General features: G+C 37.2%; 1 protein-coding gene across 2 annotated transcripts in view; it reads left to right on the top strand.

Annotated features, from left to right (window-relative positions):
- The first annotated feature begins 547 nt into the window (after nucleotides 1-547).
- The window catches only part of LOC109927252 (sodium- and chloride-dependent GABA transporter 2-like), a 78,101-nt gene continuing 66,793 nt past the window's right edge, over nucleotides 548-11,855 (top strand). For both annotated transcript variants that reach the window (XM_048607737.1, XM_048607736.1), the window contains exons 1-3: nucleotides 548-578; nucleotides 919-1,119; nucleotides 11,434-11,568. In XM_048607737.1, the coding sequence (XP_048463694.1) occupies nucleotides 563-578; nucleotides 919-1,119; nucleotides 11,434-11,568 (352 nt within the window). In that variant the 5' untranslated portion in view covers nucleotides 548-562. The remainder of the gene's footprint in view (nucleotides 579-918; nucleotides 1,120-11,433; nucleotides 11,569-11,855) is intronic.

Genomic DNA, 11,855 nt, shown 5'->3' with positions numbered 1-11,855 from the left:
GGGTCCGGAGTCACATGTAGGCCAGACCAGGTAAGGATGGCAGTTTCCTTCCCTAAAGGATATTAGTGAACCAGATCCCAGAATCGGTAATAGATTCATGGTCATCATTAGACTCTTAATTCCAGAAATTCATTGAATTCAAATTCCACCATCTGCCGTGGCAGTATTCAAACACAGGTCCCCAGGACATTACCTGGGTTTCTAGATTAACAGTCCAGCAATAATACTACTAGGCCATTGCCTCCTTTGGCTTTCAGCATCTGCAGCCCTTAACTCCATACCCACTGCATTGCCTACTCACTCACTCAGGGCATCTCCCTATCTGCACCAAATGTAATGGTTGTGCCTATCAATTTCATCTTCCTTAATACGTGACTCTCTCTCATTCCAGGAGGAAGAAGACTCAAAATAGGACAGAAAGAGTCAAGACATGTGGTGGGCTGCCTGACATTCAGCTTCTCTCCCCTTATAAGAGAGAATCTGGACTGTGACCACCCCAAGCACTCACTGGATTCAAGCGATCATAACAACTTGAGCACAATTTATTTTGAACCAGTTAATCATGTGCATTTTGAAATGTGAGACTTGATCTTCTGTTAAATAGTAAAGCAGTTGTATTGGCTGTGATCAGAGTTCATTTTGTTTCTTTTACTTATCAATATTTGGTTGACTGCTTGTTAATTGTTAACTCCCAAACTGCTTTTGAATGTTTTACTCAACTAGCTGAATTTTGCTGGTACTTGTCAATGTAATAATTATTGTTTGATTTGCAATCTGCCCTTGACCCATACAAAATGACTGGGCATGTCCATGACATAAGCCCAGTGTGATTATTTTAACTATGAAAGTGTGAATAATTTAACTACTATTCTGTTTGCCATTTACTACATCTCAAATTATTTTTCTTAATTTACTCAGCTGAAGGATTTCAGAAAATGAACAGCAATCTACGAGGAGTGAAACAAAACACTTTATCCCAGAGATACTTCTGTGAAAAGAAGTTCAAAGAAAGAGAGAAATGGAGTAACAAAGTGGAATTCATCCTGTCAGTTGTGGGAGGAATAATTGGACTGGGCAACATTTGGAGGTTCCCTTATCTCTGTTACAAGAATGGAGGAGGTAGGTGATGAAAAGAAAAATGAAAAAAAGGATGTTGCGGCAAGGTACATAATGCAACAGTAAAGTTGTAATGTTGAATCCAACGAAAACCTTAGTAAGAGCACAAGTGGAATACCATATCTGGTCTTGAGCTCTACTCAATTGGAAGAATTTTGAAGCTGTAGATAATGTATAATGCAAGTTCACTGGGATGCTCCCTCAGATATGAAAGTACTAATAGAAAGGCAGACTTGAGAAATTAGGCCTTTCTCACTCAAACAGAGGAGTAATCTGTTCTGAGGGACGGTAACTCAACCTGAAATGTTAGCTCTGATTTCTCTCCACAGATGCTGCCAGACCTACTGGGCTTTTCCAGCAATTTCTGTTTTTGTTTCTGATTTATAGCATCTGCAGTTCTTTCAGTTTTTATTGAGGAGTATTTGGTATTTGTGTTAGAAATATGAATGGATGAGACCAAATAAAGAGGAATAGAAGATGAAGACATCAGATTAAATGTAAGAGATTTGGAACAGAAATAGACAAATCATATTAGATTGAAGGTTATGAGACTGAGGAATGCACCAGTGGATTTTGTGACTGAAGCAAAGCTCAAGTCAGCAAGTAAGAATAGGTTAGACAGATGGTCAAAAGAAAGGTGCAATAAGGGCATATAGGAACAAAATAAGTGCATGGGATGGGGTGACTATGAAAAATTAAACACCAATTTATATGACTTACTTCCATCCTCTAATTTCCAAGTAATTCCATGCAATGATCATTTTTAATTTTTTTTTGTGTGACTGGATCGTTTCAGGTTTCTTTTGCCACATTCACAAGGTAGCTGCTGTTTTTGGCATCAAAATGCTGTATTCAAAAGGGTTGCTCAATTTATATCTCTTCTAATAGAAGGACATAAACAGAGAGAGCATCATCCAGTTCCATAGCCTGACAAGGTCCCACAGGTCCAAGAAATAACATAACAAATAACTGAATTTTTGAATAATAAAGACCTTCATTCTATGAATATTCAGTCTGTGTGCAGTACTAAGCATCTTAACTTGCACACAAGAATCAGACATTCATGTATTCAAAAGACTAACCTTACAATTATTCATCAACATGACTGATTATGACCAGGACTATTCCTATAGCTATGGCTGGTACTTTTGCGAAGCTTCACTAGACAGTTGAAGATATTAATAATAATAAAGCTCATATCCATATTACAGCAGTGACTACACTTCAAAGTTCTTCATTAGGCACATAGCTCATTGCCTTGAGGTCATAACAGGTGCTATATAAATGTAAATCTTTCATTACAATAATATAAAGAGGAAACATGGTAGAGCAGATTATTAGAAATCTCTGGTCCCAAGACTTCAAGTATCTGTTCAAATCTGCTGGAGTCCGACAAAAGAAACATTGTAGGATTCTCAAACTCAAAGTAGCTGTAAGTTCTACATAATATTTGAGTGAAAAATGGCTTTTTGCTTGCAAAGTTGCAGGCAATGGTGAAGACCTGATGAAAGAACATCATTCCCCTTAGAATGAAGAGGATAGAAGTACTCAGCTGGTCAGGCACCGCCTTTAAAAGGAGAAACAAAGTTCATATTTCAGGAAGACATTTCATCTTAACAGGATGAGGTGAAATGAAAGTGGGAGAGTGGGGAGAAAATAATAAAACAGAATATCTATGAAAACGTGAAGGATGGAGAGATTAAATGACAAATGTTTTCATGGAGCAGGGCCAATGGGAATGGAAATAGGACAAGTAAAATCCTCTCAATATTGAGTTCATCCATTTTAGCGGGAGAAATTGCTTACCTGGTTGGATCCTGGGGTTTGCTGAGCACCTATCTAAGAATTAGGATAAATGAAGGAGAAACTGCTTGGGTTTCAAGGAGACAACTCAATTAACTTGGTGAACTCCAAGTGGCCCTGCATTTTGAAAGAGAATAATGATTGGATTAGAAGATCAATATAAATTAGGGGCTTTTGTCTGATTTACTTTGACAGTATTTGATGAAGTAGTCTTTTTTTCCTGAAATGATTATTTCAGTCAAGGTGCACTTGGTTTTAGACATTTTATACCAATGTATTTGAAATTTCCTCTTAACTGTAAAACATTGGTAATTTTTAACAATGCATGACTAGTGGATTGTTCAGGGTATTGAATGAGTGTCTGTTCATTACTGAGTAACATTGTGGAATTTATTTCTTCTTTTTCAGTCTCTTAACTTTTTTCATCTGGAACAGTGGCAATGCAGTCTTTGTGACCCTAGACCTCTGATTTGAATGCATAGTTATTAGAAAGTTCAGAGAGACTACATTTTATAAATTTCATTTTACTCATTTTGAAGCTTCCTTATTTATAACAGGACCAGCTTGACATTAAATGTACTGGTTTTCCTGCAGATTGAGAGAGAAACATTACAATTCAATATAGCACAGGATCAGGCTCTTTGGCCCACCGAGCCTACGTTGATTCAAATCCTTATTCAAACCTGTTACTTATTGTCACTGCGCAGTTTCAATCCCTCTGCTCACCTCCTGTTCATGTGTCTATCAAGATGCGCCTTAAACTAACATTCCATCTTCCAACAGCTCCACTGGCAATGCATTCCTGGCACCCACCACCCTCTGTCTGAAAAACTGTCCCTGCACTTCTCCCCTAAACTTTCTCTGTCTTACCTTGAACCTGTGCCACCACTATTAGTAACTTTACTAGATATTACAACATTATTCGATCTGGGATCAACCATATAAATATATCATGTCATTATTAAATTTATTGCAACTAATATTTTTTAATTGCACTCTACTTTTTAAATTAGTGAATTAAATATGATTGAAATGATTTTTTTACTGGGGTTTTATACATTTTTTTGGAAAATTTGTCCAGTTCAGATTTGAATTATTTATAACCCCATCTTTGTTATTCTTTCATCATCTCTGGATCAAAGTCGTGGAGCACTCCGTCTTACAGGTACTGCTGGAGAATGTTCATTACTTGGACTTTTCTGGGTTACAAAAAGTCACTGTTGTAGATACTTTCTAACTAATTTTTTCAATGTAGTTCCCCTTGGTTGCTTAAGATTCTTCAGTAATCATTGTGACTTAAGTAATGGTCACAACAATAAGTGAATTGAAATTAAAAAAACATAAAAGTCATTCTTGTGAAGCATGTGGAAACGGGGTGCTCTTCAACCAAAACAAATGCAAAGGACAAAGTGAGAATGAGATAGGGAAAGCAAATGAGAAAGTACAGGGACCCTAGCATTGCACGTACACAAAAAAATGAAAGTGGTCAAAACAATCACCTAATCTACGTTTGATGCTTCCGGTGTTGTACAGACCACATGGTGAGCAAAAAAATCCAAGACTGGGAAAAGAACATAAATTTCAATTTAACATAAATAAAGACTGGGTAAAGCTGAGGGCTGAGGACTGGTTGCCTGATGAATGTGTTTTTGGCTGGAGCCAACGTAAAATATAATAAATAGATAGCAGCACTAGCTAGTCGATTTTAGCTCTGCTGGGATCGCATAAGTTTGTGGCCAAGCAGATGGACTGAGAGCTCTTAAGTCATGGCTTCCTTCTGTTGAGGGGCAGAAGTCCAGTCTTCAACTTGTTTAAGCCATGGGAGCATGTATTGCTGCAGGGCATCCTGTTTTAAAGCCAGTGGGTGTATAATAGATAGAAAGGATAAAGGGATGAAGGAATCAATATGGCCCTCAGTAAAATTCAGCCCTTAGAGTATTTTGGACTCTGGACAGTGGTGTGTGGAAAGAGTTGAATGAACAGTCCTGTACCTGCTCTTCACACGTAGGGAGGTACATGGAGTTAGTCATGAATGAATAAACCAAAGTGTCACCGACTCAGTAGTCTATTCAGAGTGTTGAGAAAGAAAGGGTGCATGATGTGGTTAATGTTGGAATCATGTTAGAGGTAACAGAAGTAGAAAATAGTTGTTAAACATGAAGCCTGGTGGGATGGAAGACAAGATTAAAGGAGTTCATATGATGGTTATGAAAGGAGATGAAGGGACAGAATTTGGAAGACTTACAGTCATAGAGTCATTCAGCACAGAAACAAATCTTTCACTCCAACTCATCCATGCTAACCAGTCATCCCAATCCGATCTAGTTCTATTTGCCAACATTTGACCCATATGCCTTTAAACCCTTTCTATTCATGCACCTATCTAGATGTCTTTTAAATGTTGTAATTGCACCCTTCTCCAACGCTTCATCTGTCAGCTCATTCCATACACACACCACACTCTGCATGAAAAAATTACCCCTCAGGTCCTTTTTATATCTTTCCCCTCTGTTATGGCCCAGATTAGAATCCCTCAAAATATATGAATAAGATATCCTGGACCCTAATTTTTTTTTTAAAGATAAGTGCCAGGTGTTGCTTTCCTGACACAACTTAATTGGTCAAACTACCAGCCCTAAAGCAAAACACACTTTATTCATATACTATAGCTAAAATACTACAAAGGAAAGAAGAAATTGGAATAACTTAACTCTATAGGAAAATGTAATTGAATAATAGATTACTTCACGACCAAACAGTAACTGTTCCAATATAGGAACATCCCACAAACACAACCTTGGCAAAGGAAAATGATATAAAATAGTTTGTCTCACAGGCAATTCTCCAGTCCTGGAGGAAAACATCAAGCGAAAACTCTGAGAGGGAGAGTAGCAAGGAGAGATGTACCGTAGCTTCCAAACGCAGCTTCAAGACTCCAGCAACTGGGACTGAACAGTGAAACTAAAAATCCCAGCTCTGGGGGAGCTTGACCCCACCAATTCAAGTTGCTTCTATTGTTCCACTTTTAGAGAAAAACCCCAAAGCCTCACCAGCTGTCTACTTTCTGGGCTTGAAGCAGGCTGATTGGCACTTCTGTCTCAACCTTTCGTCATAAAAAAAGGACAAAATATGCTGCTAAAAGCCATAATATCATCACAACTCTCACCTTAAACCTATGCCCTCAAGTTTTGACTCTCCTACTCTGGAAAAAAGATTGGTTATTCGCCCTATCCATGCCCCTCATGATTTTATAAACCTCTATAAGCTCACCCCGTCAGCCTCCGATGCTCCAGGGAAAATAACCCCAACCTATTCAGCCTCTCCCTATAGCTCAAATCCTCCAGTCCCAGCAACATCCTTGTAAATCTTTTCTGAACCCTCTCAAGTTTGACAACATCTTTCCTATAGAAAGGTGATCAGATTGAGCACAGTATTATAGAAGTGTCCTCACCAATGTCCTGTACAGCTGCTACATGATATCCCAAATCTTATACTCAATGTTTTACCCAACGAAGGCAAGCGTGCTAAACACCTTCTTCACCACCCTGTCTAATTGCGACTCTACTTCCAAGGAACTACGCACCTGAATTCCAAGTTCTCTTTGTTCAGCAACATTCCCCAGGGCCCTATTATTAACTGTATAAATCCTGACCTGGTTTGTCTTTCCAAAATGCAACACTTCACATTTACCTAAATTAAATTCCGTCTGCCGCTCCTCAGGCCATTGGCCCATCTGATCAAAGTCTCATTGTACATTTATAGTGTCAGAGAAGATGTTTGGCAGCAACTAATACTTATCATTCCATTTAAAGAATACTTACATGGAAATAGGTCATTCTCCAGGTGAGTTTGTTCCATTTCTAGGAGAGGTGTGCACCAAATTCACACTGTAGCGGTATAGATGAAGAGGTGCCATTTTCTGGAGAAGATGAGCATGTCATACAATTTCCAATTTTTTCGCTTAAATGCAGGTTACAGTTGCCGGAAGTTGGTGTCTGATTTGTAAATAACAAACAGTGAAGAGTGTTAACCTAACTATTTGAGAGTAAATCCAGTCCAATTGTTTTTGCTGCATCAGGTCAAAAACAAGAAGTGACATAGACATATCCACCTAATGGAATAAAAGTCATATAAGGAACATGAATGAAACTGGAAACAAGATTACTTAATTTTTATTTGCATTAACTGTGATGAATTTTGTTTTATCAAGAAGAAAGATGTCTGTGATAAGAATGGATTACCTGAAAATAGTTTGAAGCATTCTCAAATCAGATATTGTAAAGATAGAAAGAAGATAATGGGTCTGGTTTCCACCATCAGAAGACTCACTGGTGCCTGTTTGAAAACATTCGAATGTGAATCCTGGTCTCTGTCTCAGTATTGTTTCATGTGTATTCCTAGTAACATTACGGATGGAGGCAGAAACATAAAAGTGTGGCAAGAAAGTCAATTGATTTAAGTGCTGGCAGCCATTGAGATATACAGCACAGAAGCAGGTCATTGACTCTGTACCAGTGTTTTGCTGGTGAAATTTAAATTAATTCTTTTATGTGCCCTCCATTAATCATTATCTTCCTCTTTTTCATATATTTATCCCTTACAAGATACAATAAGTATACCCTGCAGCAAGACATTCCATACTCCAACAACAAATTACATACCGATATTTCTCCTCACTTTCAGCAATGATTTTAAATTGATGACTTCTTGTCTGCGCAGCCCAGATAATAACAGATGTTATCTTTCTTGCTACTCTTCTTCAAAGCCCCACTGCTCTGGTGGAAAGGATTTCAATATCTGATGTCCATGTTCATAACTAGTTTTCTATGTCTGCTAACCTTCATGAATCTATACTTTATGTTCTCTGTGGTGAAAATGCCCTTTTTACAATGAGGCATTCAGTATTCTGACTGTGGGCTATAACCGCTAACTTCTTCGAATTTATTATAGCTTCTTCATTCTTGCACTATAAATATCATTCATAAGATTCAAAATGTCATTGTTCTTTTTATACTTTTGTCTACTGGCATTTATTTTTTCAAAGAATCAGATACATATATGAATTCCTAGTTCAGTCTGATGATCTACACTCTTCAAGATTCCACAATTTAAGCGAACCTTCCTATTCCCTTTTTTTCTGCCTATTGTATGTTACCTCTCAGTTTTCCACATTGCATTGCATCTGCTGTCTGCATTTTTGTCAAGCTGTTACTTTTTGCTCAGATGTCCAACTTTCCCAACTTTTGTTTGTGCTGTGCCTCTGGGAGCTGGAAGCCATTGATTTGGAGATTGCTTTGAAGCCTCAAATTAAGCCCAACTCACTTATGCATTGAAACATAAAGAAGGTTCAAAATGAGTTGCATCAGATTATGGGTTGAAAAATGTCACTTTTAATTTTTGTTTGCTGCTCTGTATCATAAATATACCTACGACTGTTAAAAATGAATTGCTAACTTAATTTTAATAGCTGTCAGAATGTTGGCAAGGAACACTTTCAATTGGTAATATATTTTCAGCATGTTTTACTATGACGTCAATGGAAGGATTGTGAGTTATTTCACATTTTTTAAAATCTAGTCCAAACGAATCATACTTCAGTGTCTACTGATGACCCTAGCAAAACAAATGCTCATCAAGAGGTCAGGTTCAACCTTATCACAGAATTAAAGAAATAGTAACTAATTTGCAGAATTGTAAATAATTCCTCTGAATTTCAGCCTGAGTCTGAAGCTCATAAAATCCTTCAAATTCTGATGCCAGTTATCATGTCACACCACGATGTTGCAAGGCAGGTGAATCTTCAACACCTTTGACCCATCTTAGTCAATGTGATGCAATCGCAGCCAAAGCTGAATCACAGCATGTTTTTCTACTTTCTTACATGATTTGTAATTGGTAATGTCACAATGGATGCGCATGTTGATGAATGACTAAAATTAACAGTGCGACTAATACACAATCCATCTGTAAATATATATGTTGCAGCTATTGGGGTCTCTTATTAAGCAATTATACCTAGCTCCTCTATATTTCTGGTTATTGTTTAATTTTAAAAGAAATCAAAGGGCACCCATGCAGGCCTCTAAGTGATTATGTCCAGCCTTTGAAATTTGAAGCAGAGAATATACCTTTATTTTTAGTTATTGTCCGATTTTCTCTTGATAAGCAAATCCAATTCAGAATTAAAATCATGTTGTGCATTTTCTGTATAACACAATGGCAATCAACAACGTAATCATTAAAATTCTACCAGTTATTGCCATTTCTGCTTGGTGAAGAGGAAGTTCCAATACTCAATAAGCCAGTAAACAGGTTTAATAAACTGATTTATTTCTTGATTGCCCTTGATAGTTGAAAACATTTCAAATGTATAGCAAACGTAAGACAGATTTCAGTTCAGTACTGGGACTTATTTTAGAAGCTTTAGTTTTAGAATTTTGTTTTTCTGATCCATGCTGAGATGACAGCCAACAAGGGTGAATGCTTTTTTATGTGGGAAAGACATTTTTCTGAACAGAATTGGTAATATGTAATAACACTGATATTCCAGAACAAATAAAGCAATTTCTTGTATAAATATGTTTGGGATAAAATGCAATGCTGTACCAACAATCTTCCTGGCTTTCCATTGTCATTTGACTTCTCCCTTGAGACCATAACATTGAGACATCATCCATCTTGCAGCCTGTTTCAATAAAGTCAACGTACAGGCGAGGCTGTTGTTTTGAGAGTTTTTAATATGGTGGCAGAACGTGTGTCGAAAAAGCTGAACAAAAAGCACTGTTACAGTCAGAGGGATGTAAGAATGTTCAGATTGTAAATGTTACAACTGGCAACTGAGAAAGAGTAAAGAAGCTAACTATAGCTTAAACACTAGGTAAAATAAAATGGTTGTGACTTCTGCGAGTGCTAATTGAAATTTCTGAACTTTAGCATTTCCTATATGTTAGTTGGCATAATATATACCATAGAGATTCGGGTTCTTGTTGAGACAGATGTCTCGAAATTAATTAATAACACTTTGTATGGCTGCAAGTTCACAAATTCTGAGTTATCTGATTACTGATGTTTTTATAATTATATACACATCGTTGACTGACAGAAGGCAATATGCTTACTCCATTGCATGGACAGTGTGAATGAAGGTGAGGTAGGCACTTTCTATACTGAAATGTCACATGTTGTGATGTCATGTAACTGCCTTTCTGACCTAGAATCTATGCCACAATACAACATTCTTCCTTTCCTCTCTTAAGGGTGGGAACCAATTTCTAGATTAAACTGTGCAATGATTCATATAGATATTTTATCTCTAAACATTCAGATAATGTCTTGGATGGGGCATAGGAGACAACCGTTTCTGTAGATCTAACAATCATAATCCATATGGCAGTTGATGTGTTAACAACTATTAATGAAATTGTTAATTTGACACAAATGAGGGATTTTGATGGAACAGTCAGTCAGTCACCAGAATGTAATCGTGCCTTTGGACATGGAAAATATCAGTTTTGACACTGCATCATGACAGGTTCTCTCTATTGTTGATGTTGATGGAATTGACACGCTCCACATGACTTGACTAAATGATCAATGTCTTATTTATGACACGCTCCACATGACTTGACTAAATGATCAATGTCTTATTTATGCCAAAGTCAGATATCAGATGCCCCAAGGGCCTACGTTCCGAAAGCTTGCAATTTCAAATAAACCTGATGGACTATAACCTGGTGTCATCTGATTTCTGACTTTGTCCACCCCAATCCAACACCAGCACCTCGACATCATTATTTATGCCAGGCCAATATATGGATTCTCCAGCCAATCTCTTGTTTTTTTCTGCACCCACTTGACCTATCTGTTTAGTGCTTGTGGAGTTAAAACTGTTTGCCTTTGAAGAATCTATTCTTGGCATATCCAAGTTCATTTCTGAATGACCACAATGAACAGAATAGCTCTGGGACCTGTTGGAAGTGTTCAGGCCACCTCGTGCTGATGATGAATTTTTTGAGTAGTAGCAGCTGATGTAGCTTGAAGGTAGAGGTAGGTTTGGTCAGGAATCTATGTCACAATACAACAGAAATTACAGGTGGTAGATGACAGTTGAAGGAGCACATATAGCTTTTCCACGTGCAATGGCAAAATTACAAAATTGTTACAGATATGCTAAACAAAGCAGTACAGCTAAGAATAAATATACTCTTATCATTTGAAGAGAGACTTTTGAAAGTGTCTTGCATCCTATAATTCTCTGAAGAACAGAAAAAAAGATGGCAGTAATTATGAAAGCCTTGATGCATGCTTTGAATCTCAAGAGAATGTAAATTATGAATGGCACATGTTCTATATTAGGGTCAAAATTGAAAAAGAGTTCATTTATCAATGTGTCATGACATTAACACAGCTTGTACTATCCTGTGAATTTGCACAACTATAGGATGATTTACTTAAAGGCAGGTTGTATTAAGCATAAGTTTAATTAATCCTTTTGACCATTTTGCTTCCATCCAGGTGCATTCCTCATTCCATATTTTTTATTCCTCTTTACCTGTGGAATTCCAGTGTTTTTCCTTGAAGTTGTCCTTGGACAGTATACTAGTCAAGGTGGAATAACAGCTTGGAGAAAGATCTGCCCCCTCTTTGAGGGTAAGTTGAATAAATAAAGTTCAAAGCAATTGGAAGAAACGAGCAATTTAAATTACAAAGTTGTTAGATAAAGAGAGGTTCATAGATAAGTAAATGGAGTCAGAAATTATTAAATGTAACTAGAATTAACTTAAAAATAATTTGGTGTCCACTTCCTTGTAGTTTATGCCTGGTTTTGTGATTTTATTCCATGCCAGCAATAAACCTGACAGGTTAATTACATTCAGAGATAGTAGGAACTGCAGATGCTGGAGAATCTGAGATAACAAGGTGTAGAGCTGGATGAA

This window comes from Rhincodon typus, chromosome 18 (assembly GCF_021869965.1).
Source record: "Rhincodon typus isolate 14 chromosome 18, sRhiTyp1.1, whole genome shotgun sequence".
NCBI lineage: Eukaryota > Metazoa > Chordata > Chondrichthyes > Orectolobiformes > Rhincodontidae > Rhincodon > Rhincodon typus.
Note: the sequence above shows the minus strand (reverse complement) of the source record. Positions and strands in the feature narration are given on the sequence as shown.